This window comes from Panthera leo, chromosome C2 (assembly GCF_018350215.1).
Source record: "Panthera leo isolate Ple1 chromosome C2, P.leo_Ple1_pat1.1, whole genome shotgun sequence".
Classification (NCBI taxonomy): Eukaryota; Metazoa; Chordata; class Mammalia; order Carnivora; family Felidae; genus Panthera; species Panthera leo.
This window is the reverse complement of record NC_056687.1, coordinates 133,799,458-133,824,211: the sequence shown is the minus strand read 5'-3', so window position 1 is coordinate 133,824,211 and position 24,754 is coordinate 133,799,458. Positions and strand designations below refer to the sequence as shown.

General features: G+C 41.5%; 1 protein-coding gene across 5 annotated transcripts in view; it reads right to left on the bottom strand.

Annotated features, from left to right (window-relative positions):
* Positions 1–24,754, bottom strand: part of PLCL2 (phospholipase C like 2) — a 194,878-nt gene that overhangs the window by 13,817 nt on the left and 156,307 nt on the right. For 3 of the 5 annotated variants that reach the window (XM_042954817.1, XM_042954818.1, XM_042954820.1), the window contains exon 5: positions 4,994–5,103. In XM_042954817.1, coding sequence (XP_042810751.1) covers positions 4,994–5,103 — 110 coding nt within the window. Of the gene's footprint in view, positions 1–4,993; positions 5,104–8,979; positions 9,142–22,402; positions 22,507–24,754 lie in introns of those variants that run through there. The other 2 variants (XR_006207054.1, XM_042954819.1) reach the window with 2 other exon arrangements.

Here is a 24,754-nt window from a genome sequence, read left to right as displayed (position 1 = left end):
TCTTTTGGGAAAATATCAAGCAGTATACATGTATAATAGGAGTTACAGAAGGAAGAGAGAAAGGGTAAGACTGAAAAAAAGATTTAAAGAAGAAATGACTAAAAAATTTTCCAAATCTGATGGAAATTTCCACATGTAGAAGAATCTTATTCTTTCACATATAGAAGCATCTCAACAAACCCTAAGCAGAAGAAACATGAAGAAAACCAGACTGAGGCCCATCATAATTCTTCTAAAAGTCTAAGAAAAAGAGAGAGAAAAATCTAAACAAAAGATGCCCAACCTCTCTGCATTTACTAGGCTGGCTAAACTGACAATAGCAAATGTTGACATGCATGTAGAATAATGGGAACTCTCAGAACACTGTTGGGGGGAGTGCTAAATGGGACAGTTTAGAAAGCAGCTTGGCAATTTCTTATAAAGTCTGGCATGCGCTTACCATATGATCCAGTAACTGCACTCCAGGTGTTTAGCCAGTAAAATAAGAGTATGTCCACACAAAGACCTGCGTGTGAGTGTTCACTGCAGCTCTACTCACAACAGTTAGAGGCTAGAAACGGCCCAAACATACATCGACCAGTGAATGTATAAACAAAGAGTAACACACCCATAAAACAGAATGTTGTTCATAAAAAAAAAAAAAAAAAGGAATGGATTGCTGAAACACACCTTACCTTGGATGAATATCAAAAGCATTATGTTACACGAAAGAGGCCAGGCATAAAGACTACATGCTACATAACTCCCATTTATACAACAATCTGGAGCAGGTGAAACTATAGACAGAAATCAGGTCAGTGGTTGGTGGGGGAGGGAGTTTTCTGCAAAGGGGCATGAGGGAATTTTGGGGGTGATGGAAATGCTCTGTCATCATTGTGGTGGGGTTGCATGACAATATACATTTATCAAAATTTGTTGAGTTGTGCAGTTCAAAAGGGGGAATTTTATCTTATGTAAATTGTACCTCGATAAAGTTGATCAAGAAAAGGGAAGGATGCTGACTATCTAAGGGAAGTGAGGTCTTGAGGGCAGGCTTCTGAATTAAAGAGCAATCAGAAACCTGTGGAAATGGATTATACCCTCTCCCAATTATGCAGCAGAGACCCTAGAACGTGACATTTACAAACTCTGAGAAAGCTGGGTCCAAGAATCCAAAGACTGTCAATGACCCCAGCTGAGATTTATCTCTTCTCTGCCCTTTCCTCAGGCTATGGATGGTGGTGACAGTAAGCTAATTTAAATATTGAACTTATATCAAACAACATGGTAATCATAGTCTTGGGGCCAAATGGGAATGTTTAAAACTGGAAAATGGAAAAATAACAGTATGCCTAAGTCCTCACCTAGAAATATTAGTGGGTAGATACTCTCCTCTTTCATAGCAGAAGGTCAACCAACCGACCTCATAATTGAAATGTGTAGCTTAAAAAAAAAACAAAAACCCAACAAAATGACTCCTACTAACATTTTTCATAATTTTTTCTTTTTTTTTTTTTTTAATTTTTTTTAAACGTTTTATTTATTTTTGAGACAGAGAGAGACAGAGCATGAACGGGGGAGGGTCAGAGAGAGAGGGAGACACAGAATCTGAAACAGGCTCCAGGCTCTGAGCTGTCAGCACAGAGCCCGACGCGGGGCTTGAACTCACGGACCGCGAGATCATGACCTGAGCCGAAGTTGGATGCTTAACCGACTGAGCCACCCAGGCGCCCCAGTAATCTTTTTTCTTAACCTCAGAGATATTTCATAGGAAATAAATATCTCTCACAGTAAAACTTGTTAGTAATTCATTTAGCTTCTTTTCTTCTGTTAAATAAAGAAAAGTGAAACTCAGTACTTTTTTAAAAAATTTCAAAAGAGCAGTTACAGTAGGATCCTATCTACTGGCGTACCTTATTTCATAATACGTGAGACAGTAGCTCTTGTCAGATGTACCACTAAGAAAGAAAATCACTGCCAATTTAACTAGTATACAATGCACGGATGCCATGGACTAGAAGATAACATACCAATTTCAAAGATTTTTGATCTCAAAAATAAAAAAAAGAAGGATGACTCAGAATCAATAAAATGTATCTCCATCCATCCATATGCAAATAAAATGGTTGCTAAAATAAGGTCACCTACATTTAGTAATAGCTATTTCTCAGAGGGTTTGGAGTCATTTTAAAACGTCTATCTTTTCTACATTAAAAAAGTTCTGTATGATGAAGATGCATTTACAAAGACAAATGAATGATTTTTATTCAAAATAAAAAATGATTGGAAGTAAATGTGCCAAGGCGTCAATAGTAGATATCTCTGGGTGTGGTGATGACAGCTGACATTTCTTCTTTGTTCATTTCTGTATTCTAAAGCAATTCTTAAAATTGAAAAACTAAACAAAGGAAGCCAAAAAACCCATAAAAATAGGGATGAATGTCCTTAGATGAAAAGAATTTATGGCAGGACCAAGCATTCCTGCTTTGCCCCGATTTTCACATGAAAGTCCTATGTCCCAGGATGCCTTGTCGCCCTGCCTACCTTCTTGTTCAAATTAGTGGTTGAAGGTGCTTTGGATTTCATTCCAGAGCAGAGGTATTCCATTTTTCTAGGGTGCCTCAGAATCACCCCAAGGAACTTGTTAAACAAGCAGATTCCTGCACTCTACCTCTAGAGATTCTGATCCAGATTCTGAGGGGAGCTCAGGAGACTACATTTAAACACCCGAGGAAATTCCTGTCAGGCCTCACAGCCGCAGGGCTCCTTCAGCATGTCTTCTTGTCATCTTTCTCCTTTTCTCTCCCTAACCAGTATCATCTGAAACCTTCCCCAAGCTTCTGTGCCCCCCAGGAGGGCACTGCGGCCTCTCGCCCACCACACATAGCCCTGGAGGGCTGCCACCTCACCAAGCTCACAACAAAAAACACACGGTCAGAGGAACCCAAAGGATCCGATTCCCTCCTGTCAGAAAAAGGCTAGTAGCTCAACTCAGACCCAAACTCAAGTCCAAGGGGGCACTGACTCCCCTAAACAAAGATAAAACTTGTAAAACATCCAGGAATGGAAAAAGCCCCTCCATTATACGGAAGTGACACACAGATCTCTCTACTTCTTCCCCTTTCCTTGCCCAGGTTCTACCACATTCGAACACCATCTACAGCAAATATGCTGGAAATTTTTAAAAGATCGATTACCCTGTCCTACACATTACTTTCCATATGAACATAAGTCTGAGGTGTTAATTCTCTCTCCTGGACATAATTCCAAAGAAAATAGGTTTCCTCAGTGTAGCTATTTGGTTCAATTACTGATTTCTAAAATCTGGTGTATTACTTTATGTCGGCTGTTTTTCATTAATATGTGCGCCCCGCTCCCATTTTCCATGGCTCTTAGCCAAGAGCGTCTCAGACTTTCATGCGTATGAGAACCCCTTGGGATCTTGTAAAAATACAGATCTGTAGATGTGCAATCAGGAGATCTGGGGTGGGTCCTGGGAGTCTGCATTTTGAACAAGCTCCCAGGTGATACCCAGGTTTCTGGTTCCTAGACCACAGACGAGTAGCTAGGACACTTGACAGGTGGGAGTTTGGTCCCTAAGTCTGTTTTTGCCTATAATAAAGTAAAAGAAAATGAGCATTTGGTCTCTCACGGGGCTTAAACAATTGTGCTACTTTTCCCTTGAGATTTGCAGGAAATCTGTAGTGTACCCACACCTCTGGGTGGGAGTGAGTCAGCAAGTTATAAAGCCAAATTCCTTTTCATTGTAAATTCTTATATCTGCTTTTTACTTAACTGCAAACTATCAAAATTAACTTCTAAGCAGAAGATTGAGAGATTACCAAAAAAAAAAAAGCACATGTGAAGGATGGGGAGTATTTTAAGAAGTCAAGAAAATGATTTTAATTATAAAAATGAGTAGAGGTTTAACGTGAGAAAATGCAAGTTGGCTAGTTTTGCAAGGGTGACTTTTTATTAAATCAGAAAACTGTTGTCAGCTGCAGGAATGAATCTTTTAACTTCAGGGGAAACAAGGAAATTAAAAGCGGCAGCTGTGATAACGTCTTTACAGTTTTGACTTCAAGGGAGCACAAAGTTAGAAGGGTGAATATCAGAGAATAATTTTACATTTAGCTATTCAAGATCCAGAGTGAAATAATGTGTCTGTGTTATGATTATCAAGCTCCCAAACACAGAGGAGAAGAAAAGTAAAGACCACTGAGACAAAATTCAAAAAAGTTCCAATTTCCTATTAAGCCCAGCATAGAGAAAAAGACAGGGAGAATGTACAGCAAAAAGGCCAGTGGCAATTGCCTCTGAACGGTGGGAGTATGTTCATCTTGGCTTGTTTTTATTTTGACAGTTTCAACAATGATAATGTACTAATTTTATAATAAAAAATAATTTAAAAATTTTAAATGGTCATGTGAAGGAAGGAAGGAAGGAAGGAAGGAAGGAAGGAAGGAAGGAAGGAGGGAAGGAAGGAAAACAGATTGATACAGATGGCTTCTCCCTTGAAGGAAAATTTCTTTCAAATGGCAATTCCTTTACATATTTCTTTTAATTATGCCCCACACAATTTTTTCCTATTTTTGTCCTGGGATCATATTAATATTAAGGCTGTGATTATACTTGAAAGTGTTAAATGGCATTTGAGTCATTAGAATCTAAATTCCCAATCATTCCTCTGTAATCATATTTTCTATTTCACATATAGCAACTGACATGTATAAACTTGACAGTGCTTCAAGGACAGAACTCAAGGTCCTTTCCCTTCCTATCAGAATCCACAACGTGCCAGCCATGACAGTCCCATGTTCTCTCTCCGAGCGGCACTGGCCAGCTGTCGTGCCTGTAGGCTCTCCAGAGGGCCGAGTTCTCCCTGGATTGCTGTGACCGTGCTATGGCCTCAGTGGCTGATACTGCACAATGCAGGACATGCTACACTGAAAGGACGAAACATGCTGAGAAAGACTGCAAAATCACCAGCATCAGAAACAGCTTGGCCACGTACCTTTAGGATGGTGATATTCCAGGTAAAGCTCTCCACTGCTTTCTGTAGTTTTCGTTCCTTCAAACCTTCCTTGGTGCCGATGCTGTGCAAATGTTCATGGAATTCCATGGCTGAAAGAAACAGAGTAGTTTACTTCCCCATCCAACCCGTGGGGAGGAGCTGGCAACACTTATTTTTCCAATCTCTAGTGAAAGAATTCCGATCCCCAGTGGATTTTCATAAATGTGCCTATTTAAGAATGTGATCATTGGGTCATCTGGGTGGCTCAGTCGGTTAAACGTCTGGCTCTTGATCTCAGCTCAGGTCATGATCTCAAGGTTCTTTAGTTCGAGCCCCACATCAGGCTCTGTGCTGATGGTGCAGAGCCTGCTTGGGATCCTCTCTCTCCCTCTCTCTGCCCCTCCCCTGCTTGTGCTCTTTCTCTAAATGAAATATAAATAAACTAACAAAAAAAATTAAAAAAAAAAAAAAAGGAATGTGATAGAGAGGAAACACTGAAAAAAACTCATGGTCTTAAACAAGGCAGAAGGCATCTTAGAGGTCTACAACAGTCATTCTTCATGGTTTTGAAGGGGGAACGGGGCACATATGATTATTCTCAGTCCCATTTTAGAGATGAGGAATCTGAGGTTCAGCAAAGGTGAGAGATGGAAGGCTGTGGAGGTAGCAAGAGGGAGAGCACCAGAGCCCAGGTATTTGGAGCCTCAGAGTGCAGACTTAAGCTCTGCTGAGGACATAAAGTTGGCAGCCGGAGATGAAATGAATACAAAGTAATGTACTTCTGTCAACAGTGAGTCAATCTGAGATCAGTTACCAAGCCTACTGTAAAAGGAAGAAGATGGGGAGAAAGACCCTGACCTCTAACTCTACATTTACATTATGACTCTTTAACATAATTGACATAATCAAATAAATACTCCCTACTGTCATTCAAAATAGTGTCAGAGGCTCCCTATGCAGTAACAATGCAATAATGCAGGAATAGTATGACGGTGTCTTTGCTGGCTTAATATCATTACAACTCATGGAATTTTACATAGTAATCTGCAGTCAATTATCCCACCTCTGGCCAATGGGGACCCTTCAGACTGGTACCTATGTCCTTTTGAAATGACTAATTAGCCTTTTGGCACAAGATGTTCTAGACTTTACCAAATACATTTTCCACCTCAGACCTAGAGCCAGGCATTTCTCCAAGGACCTCTAGATACTTTTAGTTGGAATGATACTTAAAGACCACAATCTGGGTGTTACGAGTGCCCATTTTTACTGAGTTTTCATTGTTTTCTAGGTCTTTTCATTGGACTGATCTCAGACACCTTTTTTTAAAAAAAAAAAAAAGAGGGAAGGATAAGATCCTGCTAATACTTCTAATTCAAATATAAGTGTATGAGGTTTTTACATATTTTTAAAAATTTGATGCTTATGTTGTATCTCCTAGGTGGAAAACCTTAATTCCTAACCACATCAATAGAACTCTTAACAGTAAAACCAGCATTTGCTGGGGGAGGGGTCCTCAGGGAGTACCTCACTGAGAATGTACAGTAAGAATATTGTGTTCTAAGGTTAGTCAGAATAATTCTTTTCTCCATGTCGTTATGTGACTAACAAACTCGAGTTAGGTTCATTTGGCTTTTGCATTTTTCATTCTCCGTGTGTGTGGTGGGGCAGTGCTTTTTTGGATGTAATCTGTTTTATGATTACGTCAAACCTACATGATTCCAGGGGTGCCTCCGTGGCTTAGTCAGTTAAGCATCCAACTCTTGACTTCAGCTCAGGTCATGATCTCATGGTTTGTGAATTTGAGCCCTGCATCAGTCTCACTGCTGTCAGTGCAGAGCCTGCTTTGGATCCTCTGTCTCCCTCTCTCTGTCCCTCCCCTGCTCACTCGCAGGCACTCCCTCTCTCAAAAATAAATAAACATTAATAAAAATTAAAAAGACTACATGATTCCAAAGTCAAACCTCGTATCAAAGAGCTCAGGTAAGTCTTGCTTCCTTCTGGTGTCCTGTACCCTGATCCCTCCCTCCCCCTCCACATTTTTTGGTAGTTTTTAATATACCCTTCTCCTGTCATTGTTCCCCTTGAAAATACAAGCAACTGTGTACACGTATCCACGGCCTTTCCTTTCTTGCACAAGAAATTTCTGTATTTGGTTTTGTTTTCTGTACACTGTTCAGAAGGACACTGTTCTACATCTTGGTTTTTGTTTTTTTCCTCATGTTAGTACAGAGTGGAGATCACTCTGCATCCATGTGTACAGCTCATCTTCACTCTTTTTTCTTAACAGCTACATGGACTCCTTGAGGGGATGAACCGGCATTTACTTCACCAGTCCCCTACCACCGGACATTGGGTTGTTTTGAAAGCATTTGTTGTTACAAATGATGTGGAGGAGTCATAATCTGTACATTTCCTCTGTTCCTTTGTGCATGGTTACTGTTCAGTTGGGCATTCCAATTGCTAACACCCTTCCTATGCAACACCATTTCAAAGAACTCTTTATACTGTGATTGACAGCAACTCTATTTCTTAGTGTCTTTAAACAGGAAGCAAAAGCTGACACATAGGATAAATACGGTAAGCTGCCAATTTTTTATTAGTCTTTTTTCTTTTTGTCCCCCTCACCGAATAGGAACAACAGCTGTAATTCCTATCCTGCTAATAAGGCTTAAGAACATAACTGGTTTCAAGAAAGAACAGTAAAATTCATTACATCGTCTAGGAAACTACCACACTGACCTCTCTCCTTTTCTCCAACTTCTCTTTGTCACTGATGGTACCTGAGAACATCCCGACTTGATTAACTAAACCCCCTCCACCAAAATGCTGGTGACCTGGCTCACACAGCAGGCTGCATCCCCTATACCTAATTCTGACTTCTACTGAATGTGCTTGGCGGAACATACTGCAAAAAACAAACAAAAAACACAAAAAAACAACCATGAATAGGATACAATCTTGTTCTAAAACCCAGGATTTTTGCTAGAGCATTTAACTGTGCCCGCATGTTTTTCTTTTTCCCTGGGACACCCCTTGGAGAGTGCGATGATGACTACCACCCACTTCTTAGAACATGGCCAGGTGAAGCCTGAGCAGTGAGACCTTGATGTGCTGGCTTTTCTGTTAATATTTAATACTGGACTTTGTCAAGACCTAGATTTTAGGACATGAATCATTAATACTCGTCATGTTTCTAGACTAGCCTTCAGGAGGCACTAGAGCCTTATAAGCATCACTGAGGCACGGCAGATAGAATTCATGACTGGAATGCAGGAAAGAGAAGAGACACAACAGAAGTGATAAGGGAGCAACTCTCTGTAAACAAGAAGGTAAGGGAATGCTGAGCTTAGACAAACGTCTACCCTAAATTCTAAGAAGGTTTCTGAAGGTTCAGAAGAATGCAGGGCCAGAGGCAGTAAAAGCATAGGCTGTCTTGAGAAGGACTGAGGACTCAAGGAAGAAACGGTCAAAATAATAAAAGATGATACTGATAAGGAAGAAACAGGGAAACATTTACAGAACTAAAGGTAGTTAAATACATGCCTGCTGTCTAAAAAGTTCACATTTCATTGAAAAGTGAGACTATACAGCTCCCTCTTATCTTTCCCCTCTGGAAATATCAACAGTCCAATAAAAGTCCATAAAGAACTGTATTATTAATGAAGTTCTTTTAAAAATGTGCACAAGAAAGGTGATTAAGTTGAAACTGGAAAAATTATGTTAAAAATATAAAACCTGGCAAAAAGAAAAAATATATATACAAAACTTGAAGCTTCAAAAAGCGACCAAGATTATCAGTCCCACTGTTACTTACTTCATTATTTGAAATATTGATTCATTATATATTTGCTGCATCACACAATGGTTTCTTTAAAAAGTCTTCTGATATTCATAACTTATAGACTGATCTTTGCAAACATTCTGCTAATCCACTGATTCAAAGCATATGTTGATTTTATTTAAGGAAATCAAAGGATTCTGACCTTGGCCCATACAACATGACTGTACCGTTCACTGCTTCCCTGTGACGTGCAAAGCCCAGAGCACGGACTAAGGGCACACAACTGAGAGAAACAAAAGGCATCTGTCCAGGTGCTTTACGAACATCGTATAGGAAACTTGGAGAGAGGCTATATAGCACTTTCCTAAGGAAATGGGAAAGAAGAATTTGAATACTGGTTTGTCTTCCAACTACCATGAGTTATTTCCAATCAAGAGTCCCTACTCTTGACATGAGCTCAGGCTACGGTTACGTGTACCCAATAATTACTCCGTGAGGTAGAGCACTGTAAGGGCTGATGCACATGCACTGACCTAGTTCTAAGGGAATACAGAGGGAGAGCAAATGAGATTATGCATTTGAAGTGGGTCAGTCCATATATAACAAGGAAATCTAATTATATTAGATGCAAACTGCATTTATTCCCTTGATATTAAATTATCAGGAAATCTATTTTAACATGTCACAGGAGGTCTTTTAGTTCTTTACATCAACATTGAGTATAAAGAACTTGTCTGGGTTAGATGTTAAGTAACTTTCTCCCTATTTTCCAAATTATTTTCAGCAAAGAAACATTAGCCCAATGACAAAGTTTCTTATTGAGAAACATAAAAGCACTATCTCTTCTCCATCTGGAAGTTGTACCATTCTGTCTAAAGAGCAGAGTGACACTTAAAGTCATCGGTGAAAATCAAATAAGCCAAACTTTTAAGACTAATTTACCACCTCTCCCACTCCCGCCCCCAACCCCCACAAGGAAGTTAAGTTGTTTTTGTTTTAAAACTCCCTTTCTAGAGGCGCCTGGGTGGCTCAGTCAGTTAAACCTCTGACTTTGGCTCAGGTCACGATCTCACGGTTTGTGGGTTCAGCCTGCGTCAGACTCTGTGCTGACAGCTCAGAGCCTGGAGCCTGCTTCAGATTCTGTGTCTCCCTCCCTCTCTGCCTCTCTCTCTCTCTCTCTCTCTCTCAAAAATGAACAAATATTTTAAAAAAGTAAAACTCCCTTTCTTTAATTATAGTTTGAGGGGAGTTGGGGTAGGAGCTAGAGGCAGGTGCTGGAGATTGGGAGCTTCCACTATGGGGGTGAAGACAGGATGGTAAGGAGGTGCGGAGAAGAGCCCTGGGTAGGCAAAGAGCTGGTGTGTATGTGTGACTGCAGTTGGATGGAGCCGGGCAGAGGACACTTTCACAGTAATCTGGAGAATGGGCGGCCTCCATTGTTAGAGAGACTGTGATGAGAGGTAGAGGGGATTCTGTAAGAGAATCTCAGGGCAGGCTTCACAGAGCAGTCACATACATGCTAGGGAGCGGGTCCCAAACTTCAGTACAACGCAGTCACTGGAGGTGCGTGTTTAAAATGCAGAGTCTCGGGGCACCTGGGTGGCTTAGTCGGTTAAGCAGCCGACTTCGGCTCAGGTCATGATCTCGCGGTCCGTGGGTTCGAGCCCCGCGTCGGGCTGTGCTGACAGCTCAGAGCCTGGAGCCTGTTTCAGATTCTGTGTTTCCCTCTCTCTGACCCTCCCCCGTTCATGCTCTGTCTCTCCCTGTCTCAAAAATAAATAAAACGTTAAAAAAATTTCTTTTTAAAAATAAATAAATAAATAAAACGCAGAGTCTCTGCATCTCCCCCAGGATCCTAGTCAGAAGGTCTGGGGTAGGCCCAGACCCAGACGTTCTTAGCAAGTACCCCAGAAGATTTCCATGCAAGAGGGCTGGCGATGGGCATCTGGGTGGCTCAGTGGGTTGAGTGTCCATCTCGTGATTTTGGCTCCGGTTGTGATCTCACGGTTCGAGAATTTAAGCCCTGCTTTTGGCTCTGTGTTGACAGCATGGAGCCTGCTTGAGATCCTCTCTCTCTGCCCTTCCCCCACTTGCATGCATGCACTCTCTCTCTCTCTCTCTCAAAATAAATAAGGAAACATTTTTTAAAAATTGAAATTTAAATTAAAAAAAAAAGAAGAGGGCTGGAGATCACTGCAAGGAAAACCGGGTTCGGAGGAGAGGGAGATGACACTGAGACTCTGCAGGTCATGATGAAGACAGACACACGTGCAGCAGGTGTTCGAGGGCATTTCAGAAAACTTAACAACTGTGATACTGCTGACTCCATCTATCCTGAAGGAAGGAAGAGGGGGAGGGAGGGCGGAGGGCACATGAGAGATGTGGCAGGCACCACAGTCAAGACTCTCCCTTTTTTTTTCTTCTTTTTTAACGACTGGTCCAGCCTTTTTTTTTTTTTTTTGTAATGACTGCATATAAGAGGTCTCATCATTTTAGATAATGGAAGTAATTCTTGAGGCTCCAAGTAACAACACTAATCGGTCAGAGAATAACATTTATTGATTACAAACCAAGTGTAGGTCATTTGACTATATGCTGTGTTGAGCCCTATTAAAACCCATTACTTAAATCTGTAAACCCATTACGATCGTTCTGTAAAAAACTACAGATTTCTACAAATATGTGGAGTAAAATGAGGGAAGGGAACTAGTGCTTATATTGTCAACTCATTGATAGCTCTTTCAGAAAGAAGTGTTGACAGTTTTGTTCTGGAACACAATGGCTGAGTTCAGCTGCATCACTATAGCAAAAGGGACAACGGCATCAAAATGATGTGAGAACACGTAACAATCGTTGCTTTGTAAATCAATGCCAAAATAAAGTCTGTAGGAACACCATCAGGGTAGGATTTCTGTACTAGGAAACACACCCTGGGCACAGGAGATTTAGTAGGCATATCAGGTCTACGTATTAGATTGTAAAATTTTACAGAACAAGTTACAAACAACTGGTAATTTAAGACTAGATTGTTTAATCTTACAAAATAAACTAAAAATACAAAAAATCAAAGAAATTAAAATTTCCGAAAATATGAGGAAGTCCATTCTGTGTTCTCACTTAAGCGACTGGATAGTAAATGAGAAGATAATAGATACGTCCCACAGGAGAGCTGACTGCCCTCAAACCTACTATAAAATTGTGAACAGTTACACTGGAAAGTTACGTAACAAGGTGGACAGGGAGTCCTTCATCATCTCCTGTTCTTTATCTCGGCTAGCCTCAGTATTCTAAATGAAGTAATAAGAACGCTGGACTCTGGTCAGAGAAAGGCTATCTGCTCAGCTGTGCTCCACAGACATGTACCAGACAGAGCCCGGGACGCAGAACATGCCAGCAGCCAGCGCAGCTCAACTGCATCCGAGGGTGCGGGCTGGGTCTCAGGCTGCCTGCACCAACTATGACCTTGTTTAGAAACAAGACCTGGCCACTTCCCGTAGCCGTTCTACCTACAGAGTTTACTTCTATGTCCTGCCTTATTAACTACACTATTAGCCAAACTGACATGCAATTATACAAAGTAAACACTCAATATATTTGTATGTTCCCTGTTTACCAATTAGCAGTGTCTTTTATCTGCCTGTCCATATTACTGGCATTTTAGAGTGAAAGTCCCTCCACTCTGGGGAGGGCACTGCTCATTTACATAGGTGGAGTGCTTAGAAGCAGCCCTCACAGCAGGCTTTTGGCTTCAGTGGAGAAGCCTTCATGATTTCTTAGAAAGGATAAGAAGATGTATGAGAACCACCCAAACCAGCTTCAGCTGTCATTCCCTCGGTAGACACCACCACTGAGGGCTATCCCCATGCACAGCCCTATCAGGGCTGGGGGAAGATGTGCCCCAAGCCGGCTTTCTGTGGAAACTGTGCCTTTACCTGGGGCATTAGGGGCTGAAATAGAGGGCTTTCCAGCTCCAAAACACAGTATGTCTCATTGATGAACTGTAGGTAAAACAAAACAAACAAACAAAAAAAAACAAAAACAAAACTGTAGCTTCTGAAAATAACTGGAATTTTATTGATCCTGAAAAAATTTCTTTTGTGACTATCTGCAAAATCAGTATTTGGAGGTTTCTAAACTGCAGATTTAAGACAAGAGAGTTTGCGGATTTAAGACCAGAGAGTTCTAATAACCTTACAAAACACGGCCCTCAGCTTCTGCGGCCTGAGCATTGCTGGTGGACTTAGCTCCCAGGCAGGCACAGGTCACAGGTTCTTGATTGCCTCACTACCGCTGCTTAGTGACAAGAATTCCCACTGTGAAAACAATCTTCAGGTTCAAAAACAGAAACAAGGCCGATAATAATGAGGGAATAAGAAGTGGCCTTGTTTTGTTTTGTTTTGGGAACAAATTGTATTTCTCTGTATGTTTCCAGTATTTTCCAAATACTCTGCCACCATTTTTATCATCAATTTGTATATTTTAGACCCATGTGTAGTTGTTCACATTATCTTGTATTTTTTCTATTAGTAATGTCCCATTTACTCATCTGATTTACACTAAATGGCATCACAAAAGCTTCAAAGAAAGCATGGTCTGGCTAACATTTACAACACGTGGGGCACCTATTAAGGTAGGGGAAGGAGACCGGGTTCCTTGATTCTGCCAGGATGTTGCCACCCAAGCAAGACAAGAGGTAACAGTTAATTCTGGCCAAAGAAAGGAGAATCTTTCTAAGTTTTAGCCAACTTCACTTGAAAACCAATACTACCTAGGTAAATCGCCCTTTGAAAAGTATGACACGCTACACAACTGCAATGGGCTCCATTATTTAACAGTCAAAATACATGGTGTGTTTAAAGGCAGTAAAGTTTGAAGGCTGTGAGCATATGTTACACAAATCCGGTGAAGTACATGGAAACACAGACCAATGCCTAGGGGACATGATGTCCAGACAGCATCAAATGGTCGTATCTCATGCACAGACCTGGCTGGCCTGCTGTGACTGCTCTTTTGCCAAGAGGATTGTCTTTAAGCCTTGGCTACTCTGTGCCAAAGAACCTGCAATTAGGTTCCTGACTCCATGACCTCAAGTTTCTGTTCCCACAGAAAAGATGTGAGTTATTTTTCTTTAGGAATGTTAACCAAGAAGAAAATCTGCTCAAATTCCTCGGTGGTAGTGAACTTGAGAATTTAGGAAATGAATAGTTGGTCATCAAACAGCAGAGAAAGAACAAATGGAAACCCATAAGTTTCTATGAGAATTTAGTTTGGTTCTGATCTAAGGGAATGGAAGACAAAGGCCATGTGCACAAAGAACAGGGCCATGCATCCATGGTGGGGACTGCACAAATCATTTAATCCTTCAATTAAATCCTAAAATTTAATATTCAATTTTAAAAATTGGTATGGCCACACAAATTATATGATTTGTTTTTTACATAAAGAACTACATTTTGGAAAGCTGTCACTTGTTCCCATGTCATCTCTTGAAAATATAAACAGCTAATGTATTTTTTTTATTTGTAGCTATTGGTTTCACATCATTTTCCAATTATTATTACAAAATACCTTAAAACCTAAATACTTTAAAGACTTTCTTTTTGGAGGGGCTTAAAGCTTAATGACCAAAAATAAAATGTAAAGCTGACAGATTAAGTATCATGTTTTGTAAAAATGAATAACTGACGATAAATTTTCCAGGGTGATATAATTAAATTAACTAAGCACATTAGTACAACTGCAAAGAATGGAATATTGTGGAACTTGTTACTGAGTTTCCTGCCCACCACAGATAAACATAGATGAAAACCAAACAGCCATAAAAATAAAATAAAAATTTAAAAAAATATGATATATGCAAGAAATATAAAGATATGAAGAAAGAGGCTTTTGCTCAGAAAGAAAGGGAGACTTGGTCAAAAACATGGCATCATTTCCTCTTCGATCTAAGTGAACGCCATTTCTTCTTGCCAAACAGAAAGCAGAATGACCTTTCAAACATTCTGGTTGGGATTTTCTCTACCAATCTAAATGATATGAATCTAAAATACACCATGTAGCACAAGGCTAAATATTTTTAGAAATGAATGTAATTTTAAAAAATGCTCGTAAGAGAGACATATTGATCTTAAGCTTATATAAAGATTAGTTTTTTCAACCAAAAATTTATTTTGCTGCCCTAAAATGCTCTTTTATCACAAACATATCCAGTGCAAAAATATTTTTCATATGTTGAAAATAGAAACCAGCCACAAGCAAAGGGTAAAATCTGTCCAACGGTGACAAAAGAAATATGTATTTATATTTTATTTCAAATTTCCCAAATCGGGTGTAGTGAGACATTTCCTGGAAGATGGAATCCCATACAACACAGGTCCCATTTGGGACCTCATTCCAGACAATGATTTATCAACAGTATTAAAAGTACCTTAACATAACACAGTCTGCACGTGTCTTGTGGCACAACATCAGAGTATCTTGAAAACAAAATACAGTTATCGGATTATTTTTCCAACTAATTTGCATACAGCACCTGTTAAAAATCACAGCCTTTGTAAACTATACGCTCTGTCCCAAAATCCCAGGGGTCTGAAGTTTGTATGCACTGCTGACACGTGGGCGTTTACACCATAATCCCCATGGAGACACGGAAATGCCTAATTATTTTTCATATAGTTCCAGTTGGTAGTCTCTTTTTCTTGGCCTTCTTTCCAATCTTGGCATTAACAAAAGCCAAATTATTTTAAGAAGGATTTTTGAGCTGTTAAATCCCGTTCCACATGAGGTGGAAGAGATAAACCAGGTCTCTTAAATATATCCCTGAAACCCAGATGGATGACAAGATCCCGGAATGCCAAATCCACAGCAGTACAATTTGTGAATGGATTGCATGAGGGAGGTTTTCCTTCCTCTGCCAGCATGCTCCATCTGGGTAAATCGAGGTGAGAGGAAGTTGCATAACTTTCAGTCCTTTGTGGAATGCAAGTGCCATGCCACCATCCTAAACACATGGCCACATGATGCACTTGGGGTGGGGTCACAGGAGCCAGGATGTAGACCCTCCCCATTTCATTTCGCTGAGGTGTAAAAAGGCCTCTTCGTCCCCGTTAAGCTCAAAGATTAGTTTCTTTTTCTTTCTTTCTTTTCTTTTCTTTTTTTTTTTTTTTTTATACCTAGGACATCTTTGTCTGCATTGCCACTCTAAGTTGGATCCTTCCCCTCTACCACAGTTTGGCACAATCACCATAACACATCAGGCCTCGTCACAGGGACAGCCCTGCCTCCCTTGCTTTTTATACCTCTTCTTAGCTAAATTTTTGAATAAATAATATAGTCATATGGCTCAGCAATTTAAAAAGTATAAACTCATATAGAGAGAATTATCTTTTCTTTCCCCACCCCCCAGTCTCCTTGCTCCCCTCCCACCAGGCAAGTGCTGTTACCCGACCTTAGGTATCCACCCAGACAGAGTGATGCACTCACAAGCACACAAAACCCTATTCTTCTACCCGGCCCTTTAAAACAAATACTAGCAAATAGCACAGTTTGCCTTCCCTTTGAAAACAATGTACATGATATATATATTTAACCTATATGTATATATAAGATCTTCCTTATATACGTGTATATATGTGTAGTGTGTGTGTGTGTGTGTGTGTGTGTGTGTGTGTGTGTGTGTGTGTGTAGGTGAATGTACATATACAAGCTTATATTTTTTTTCTACTTTCTTATGGTAGCATAATGTTCCATTTTATGGATCTATCAGAATGTATTAAACAAGGGCCTCCTACTGAATGCTTAGGGTATAACATTTAGCTTGATTTCAGTATTGCAAAGAAAATTATTTACATATTGTCCTTCCCCACGTAGGTGACCATATCTGTAGAATAAACTTTGAAAAAATGGAATTGCTGGTTCAAAGTGTACGTAACTTGTAAATCTGAAATTTACTGCCATATGGTCCTCCCTAGGCATGGACCGCACCCCCCCCCAACATTGTGACAGATACCAGTTTCCCCTATATCCTCACCAATCCATCATGACTCGTGTGATGTAACTTTGTGGTCTTGGATACAAACATTTGGATCTGATGCATGAAAAGTGGCATCTCCTTGAAATACCTTATTTACTCATCTTTCAGAAGATCACAGTTCTCTCCTCCTATCGCTTGGCTGCATCCTGACTTCCTGTGCCTGGTCCTCCACATCTCCTCCCTGACATCTAAATATTGGAGGGCCAGGGCTCCGTCTTCTCTATCCACAGTCACTTCTTAGACGATGTCAGTCTCCATGTATAAAAGACCATCTTTGCGCTTATGGATTTCAAACTCACTACCTCCAGTCTGGACCTCTCACCTGAACTTTCCAACTAGGCATATCAAACTTAACATGTCTAAACCAAGTCCCTGACCTTCCCTCTCGAGCCTCTTCTCCCCAATCCCCTCCACCTCAGTGAAGAGTAATGTTCCCCCTTCGAGCCCCAAATCCTGCAGTCATACTGATTTCCCTTTCTTCCCTCCTAAGCCACAACCAACCTACCATAAATCCTGACATATCCAGAATACAGCTGAATATCCAGAGTGTAACCATTTCGCATCACTTCCACCCCAACCACCACCTGTCAAACCACAACCAGAGGGTGGGCTGGATTGTTGCAAAAGCCTCCTGAATGGTCTTCCAGCCACTGCTATAGCCGCCTTGCCCTGTCCTCAAGTGATCTGGTGCAGCCATTCTGCTGCTCAGACCAGGGAAAGACCTCTCATCTCACTGAGAACAAAGCCAGCCCCTGTGTCTGGCACTGTTAACTCTGGCTCATTGTTAACGCTGGCTCCTACCCAACCCCCTCCCCGCCCCTCCGTGTCCTGCCGACACTGCAGCCACACTGGCCTACTAATTCCTGCTCTGACACATCAGCTCTCACACCCAGGCCTCTGCCTCTGTAGCCCCTCTTTCTGGGAGCATCTCTTTTCCAAATGTTTGGAAGGCTTGCCCTCTACCTCCCATCACGGCTCCATCACAAGTCACTGAGGTCTTCCGGGAGCACTTTATTTACAAGAGCCGCCCTCTGCCTACTCTGGGCACTCTGCCTCATTGTTTCCAAAAACACTCACTGCTGCCTGACAGCCAATGTTTTAATTATTTGCTTTTTGTTTACTTTCTGTCTTCCACAACTAGATTTCAGCTTCATGAAGGCAGGGACTTAGACCTTTTGGAACAGGTTTGCACCTTTGATGAATGAGGTTGAACATCTTTTCATTTTGTTTTAGTCTTTTGAATTCTCTTACTGTAAACTGTGTCCATGTTATTTTTGAAGAATATAGGGCTGCTGGCCTTTTTCTTACTGATTTTAGGGGTTCCTTACATATTAGGGAGATGAGCCCTTTCTGATATGTACGGCTAACATTGTTTCTCAGTTCGTAGTTCTTGCAACTTTGCTCCTGATAGTTTCTGCCCTATAGAATTCTTTTCATGCAGTCTATTTATATCGTTTTGTTGTTGTCATTGTCGTCAAATGTTATGTTAAAGCTTCTGCGTTTGTGTTGTTTCCTGCCTGCACCTCCAGCTTCATTTGCTGCTCCCATCTTTGTCACGGCCACGGCCGATGGGCCTTCCTGCGTCACCCTGCGTGTGCTTTTCTCCTTGCCTGAATTCCTGTCCCCACCTGCCTTGTTCCCAGACACATCACTTGCTGGACTCAACTCCTGTTCTATAGGAAGTGTGCTGTGCAGCGGGGCTCTCTTCACACGCCTGTGTCCTGACATTCCACCTGGAGCCCCCCTGGGAAGGGAAGTAGGGTCCCAACTCTTGTCACACTGGGAGTAAGGACCTCATAAATGTCTGGTGAATAAAAGAATTAACAGATAAGTGCAGCACTCAATGTTCAGTTCAATTCAACATATGTTTGCCGAGTACCAGGCACCGCTGTTGGCGTTTGGGCTACGTGATGACTAAGCTCCTGCCCTCAAGGAGTTTATATTCGGGTTGTAAGAAAACACAGTAAATAAACTATATGGTATCAGGAATGCTTTTATGACCTGAGGTTAAAGTAAAACCACCAGTTCTGAATTACAGATTCATAATCATCTCTCAGGATTTTCAGTATTTCCTCCCAACCCTTTTTTCCTTACAGAACTAGTCCAACAAGTAATGCTTCCATTGGGATGACACTGATTCTATCTGTAAGCCTGACTCCATCCCAAGCTTCAATGCAGTTGCTTCAACAAGTTATTAGCTATTTCCATCTGACCATCTACTATGGTCTGAATGTCTGCTTCCCCCTCCAAATTTATACTTTGCAATTCTAATTCTCAGCATGATAGTATTAGGAAATGGAGTTTTGGGGAGGTGCTTAGGTCACGAAGGTGGAGTCTTCATGAATGAGATTAGTGTCTTTATAAAAGGGACCCCAGAGAGTTCCCTAGACCCTCCCACCACGTTGAAGACACAGCAAGAAGGTGCCATCTATGAACCAGGAAGTGGGTGCTCACTCACCACCATATGAAATCTGCTGGAACCATAACCTTAGACTTCCCAGCCTCTAGACTTGGGAGACATAAATTTCTGTCGCTTATAAACTGTCCAGTCTATAATATCTGTTATAGCAGCACAAACAGACTAAGACACCATCCTACTGTGATCAGGCTCACCAAACCAGAAACAGACCTTCTCAGTCAACTCTCTCCTATGCTGACATTGCAAGCATCCACGTCCCATTGTGGGAAGGGACGTCTGAACATGGAGGGCAAAGGGCAGAGAACAGTCACTCAGAGAGTCACCAAACCTGTCCTAAACTACTTAGTACCCCACCACCTATAGCACTTTCCTGAAGTGTTCAAGACACGGACAGAACTTGAAATAAGGGCTTATAACCATGTACGTTCCGGAAATGTTGAGTTAAACTGGAGGATATTTAGCATGCTGATGTGCACTGAGAATCTCCAAAGGGGAGTAAGTTTTGTTATGAAAATTTGAGGTCCTTTGCCCAGAGAGCATGACCAGCGTTCCTTGAATCAAACTTTGAGAAATGCTGGCCTAGAAAGTCAACCTCAAATATTTAATTCAGACACAGCTGAATTAAAAGGCTTCCATCATCTGAAGCAACCTGTATTTACAATCCTAATTTCTCCTGCTTCCTGAAGCAAATATCTTCCTTCAGCCAGGACAATATATGCCATGTGTGCAGAAAGCACATCTTGATAATGAGGCCTCCTCCACTTTGGCCCACCTAAAAAGCCCTGCTCTCCTTACATTGATTCTGCATTCCCTAAGCCCCTAGGTGTAAGCCCAACTCCTTCCCTACCAACGAAACCTTCTGGGCTTCCTCCTTTCTTCAAACTTCATTTGTACCTATTATTTACACCATATGCTTGGTGGTGATTATAACTTTAAAAGATAGCAGAGACCTTTAATTGTTTGTTTTGGTTTTTTTTTGCATCTTCATAAGTAATTAGCACATCTTGCCATTGAAGACATTCTATAAATGCATAAGTGTGCTTTCCCTCTCATATGTTAACATGCATAACGACATATTTTTGACATGGCATGGACTGACCTGTAATGAAAGAATACAGGTTAATTAAAGTTGCTTTAAATTCCTTATTCTTTTAAAAAAATTTTTTTTTTTTTTAATTTTTTTTTTTTTTCAACGTTTTTTTCTTTATTTATTTTTGGGACAGAGAGAGACAGAGCATGAACAGGGGAGGGGCAGAGAGAGAGGGAGACACAGAATCGGAAACAGGCTCCAGGCTCCGAGCCATCAGCCCAGAGCCTGATGCGGGGCTCGAACTCACAGACCGCGAGAACGTGACCTGGCTGAAGTCGGACGCTTAACCGACTGCGCCACCCAGGCGCCCTAAAAAAATTTTTTAACGTTTGTTTATTTTTGAGACAGGGAGAGACAGAGCATGAACGGAGGAGGGTCAGAGAGAGAGGGAGACACAGAATCTGAAACAGGCTCCAGGCTCTGAGCTGTCAGCACAGAGCCCGACGCGGGCCTCAAACTCACGGACCGCGAGATCATGACCTGAGCCGAAGTCGGCTGCTTAACCAACTGGGCCACCCAGGCGCCCCAAAATTCCTTATTCTTAAAAGACTTACCTCTAGATATTATTTACACATTCTTAGAATTCATTTGTTCACTTTTATCTACTACAATCCCTTATTTATATTATATTATATTATATTATAGGACTTGCAGACCACAAAATTTGAGAGCTGGAAAAGCCTCAGAGATCATTTTGGCTGTTTATTTTAGAGCCAAGGATATCTATTAGGGGTAGGGGTATGTGTGTACATACATATATTATACAAATATATATAAATTTCTGGTATTTGAGAAAGATGATTTATCTGTGGACTTTACTTGAATTGTGGTTCTTCTCAACTTCGAGAAACAAGTGTGACAGAATAATAACAAAAATAGTTGTATGGGAGTGCAGAGCTGAAGCAGCCTGACCCCTCTCCAGCAGACCATCTGCTGAGAGGACCCTGACAGCTCTTATTTAAATAAAAAGTGATGCTTTCAGAGACTGTGAGTGCATAAAGGAAGGAGGGAGGAAGAGGTGACAAGAAAGCACAGCTTTGGGATTTGCTCACAGGAGAGATATTCCAGGAAGGTCAAGCATCCCCCCAAATTTCCTCCCGTTCATTTGTGGGGAAGTTTCCCCAATGAAGGTATGTTAGGAAGAAAAACAATTTGGCTGCCAATCAATCCCATGAGCAAGGGTGCATTTGCGTCTGAGCAGTTCTTCTCCCTTGAGAGCCAAAGAGGCCCAGAGTTGAGCATGCACCCCAAAGGGGGCCTGCTGTGCTCCACCCTCCAAAGAGAGTTTCTGAAAACCTGAATGTGCTCATTCAATTGAAAATTCCTGAGCTCCATCCCCAAAGATTCGATATTGGGGGTGATGCAAAGGAATAGCATTTGAAACAAGCATCCCCAGGAGATTCTGACCACACTTAGGAGAAATGCTATTAGTGTGATGGTTGATGCAGGAATCTCAAAATGGAACAGGGTGATGGGTACAGGAGGTGGAAGGGGTGTGGTGATACAGTGGATTCTAGAGACCAGTCACTTATTTTGAGGGTTTTTTTTTCTTTTTTTTGCCCTGAGTTAGCCTCGTCACCTTTGTGGTCATTCTCTCTACTCTCCCTGATCAGCAATGAAGGTACCTTTCAGGGGAACAAAAGGGCAGGTGGGGCAGACTGGCCTGCTACCAAAGACCCTGCTACTTCTTGGCTTTCCGTGGCTTCACTAACTGTGAGTTAACTAAAGTGCCTGGGGAAGGAAGCTCCCGTTCTTTAAGAAGAGTACAGATGCTGAGGGACTTCTGGGCTCTGACTCCAGGCAGGTCTGTGTCTCACCGCCAGAGAAGTCACTCTTCACCTTCAAAGCTAGGCATTAACTTTCCCCTTTGAAACTCATGCTGATGGGTTGCAATTTAACTATCCTGATGCCACCGGATGGGACTACTTGTTTAAACTTAACTGTAACCAGGCCATTCCAAAATGACTAATTAGACAATTGATCTTAGGTCACTGCATTTTAGAACCCATGGGGCCAGGAGGAAATCATATAATTCAATGTCACTCAGAAGGAGAAAGATGAGGCAGAGAGGGGTAGTGACTAACCTAATACCACACAGCGAGATGTTGAACAGAGGGCACAAGAACACGGATCTCTGGATCCCCAGGGAAGAACCTCTTACTTCTGTCAGACACAGCTGAGAAACATCCTGACATAAATGAAAACAAAAGTTATAGGCTCCCAGATTTCCTTTTGCAAACTTTCTCACACAGAAGTGCTTTCAGAATAAATCTTTAGATGCTTTTATGTTTACTGTATTGGGCAAGACGCCGATGTTGAGTCTTGGACGGAGCAAGAGATGGATGGTGACAGCTTGCTTATCTGGTAACCCCAGCTCCCAAGAACACACTGAGATCCGAGGACTTTGCAAAATAAAAAAGGTCTCTGAGCCATCAAGTCCAGGACATGTTAGGTGTGGCCTGAGGCTCTGCCTGTTCTTTCCACGTGGGAATGTGTCGTGCTCTCACCAGCTTCTAGTGAGACAAATCCATCAAGGTTGGCCACAGGGGAGACACCAACTGCTCAGCAGACTAGAAGCAGCAAGTTAGAAAGGGAAAAAACAACAACAACAAAAAGAGTAGTATACTAATAGGCAGTCGGAGACACAGTACAAATTAGCGGTAGGAAGTGAGAACTGCATGGGAATAGATGAAATAAACCATTAACACTGGAAAGAGATCTGAGCAGGCAGAGCAGGTGTGGGGTCCTCCAGGACATGCAGGCTCCTGGGGGAATTGCCATTAAACCACAAGATAATACCAGATGCTCCTCATCATGACCTTCAGTCATCAAAGTTCAAATTATGTTTGGCAAACCAAATTTAAGGAAGCAGGGATGCACAGAATCTATTATACAAAGTGTTCCATTAAAAGGATTAAAACGAAGGGTAATGAAAGCTTTCATTTATTTGGAAAGTTACCTTATATCCCACTTTACTCAGTAATGAAGCGACCCTGCCATGCATGCAAATCCCTTAGAGCTTTTAGAAAAGGAGCTTCTATTTAAACAGGTCTGGGGTGGGCTGGGGTGTCTCTCCTTTGGAGCCTGATTCTCCCCTGTCATTCAGAAAGAGGGTAAAAACCAATTCTCCTGCCAGGAGAGGAAGCAGGCTCCGGCCCACCCAGGCACACAGACATTACCTGTGCCCTGGGCCTGCCCAGGACGCCAGAGGTGCCGGCTGGGGTCTTTGGCAGAAACCTCACCTAATCACTCAACACTGTACCCAAGCCTTGTTGAGTGTGGCGGGGACATCCTCAGTCAGGGGTTCCTGTGGCAGCTTCAGGTCCTTGATTCCTTCCTTCCTTTTTTTTTTTTTTTTTAAATCATTTAAATTAAATTTAAATTTATTAGTGATTTAATCTTTATCAGAATTATGTACACAGTTTAAAGAGAAAAACAGTTGTCACCAATTTCCCCTTTTCAGCAGCAGTTGTATTCAGCCCCTATAGCTGAGGTTTTGTTTCCTTTTTTAGTGTTTATGTCCATATTTCTAAGTAACATACTTATATTGTCTTGATTTTTTTTTTTCCTGAGCGTTACCTATTTAGTTCCCCAAATGAAGGATGAAAATTTTGCTATTTTCATCTTTCCACTGTCAGGACACACGTAGTCTCCCAGCCATCTGGGGTCTAATTGCTTCTTAATCCAGCTTTCGGACAGTTCTCTCTTTTATCCCTACCTTTATTTATCCCAACTTCCAGGGGCCCCTGGTGCCACCCAGTTCTGGGCGGGTGGGGGGTGGCCCACAGTGTAAACCAGATTGCTGGCCAGGTGCCCCACTGCCAGCCTCAGAGTCCGCTTTCTTGCATCACCTAAGTCAATTATCACTTGTTCAGGTATTTTTCAATTTCCAAAATTTTGTTCCTCCCATTTTCTTTATCCTTATGGGTTTCTGCCTTAAAAAAAACCAAAAAACAAAACCCCAAAACAAAAATTCCTTACTGTCATTTAATGAGGCTCAGAAGGGAGTGGAGATTAAATGCATGTGTTAATATACCACCTTTACCAAGAAGTATGTCATTGATTTCTTTTTCCTTTCCAAAGAGCAAATTATTTTCCATTTAAATTCACCAGATAAAAACATCTAACTTGTTGAAGCAAAGCAGTTTGGGTTTCCTTCTATACCATCTTCCTATCTTTTAGGTAACAGATCAATGCAGTGACTAAAAGAGGAAATTAAAACTCAAACATAGGCTGCCATTTTGGGGCAGTGACAGAGAGAAAGAGATAGACATTATACAGTGAAAAAGACTTCTCCCCAGAAAGAATCTGGCTACCCTTTTATTACCTTTCACAAACTTTTTAAAGAAGAACGTTTATGAAGCTTCCCCTCTGCAGATTCCCATTGAGAAGCTCCCCTGGGTGTGTTCCTCACCAATCTCCTACTTTGCTACTTC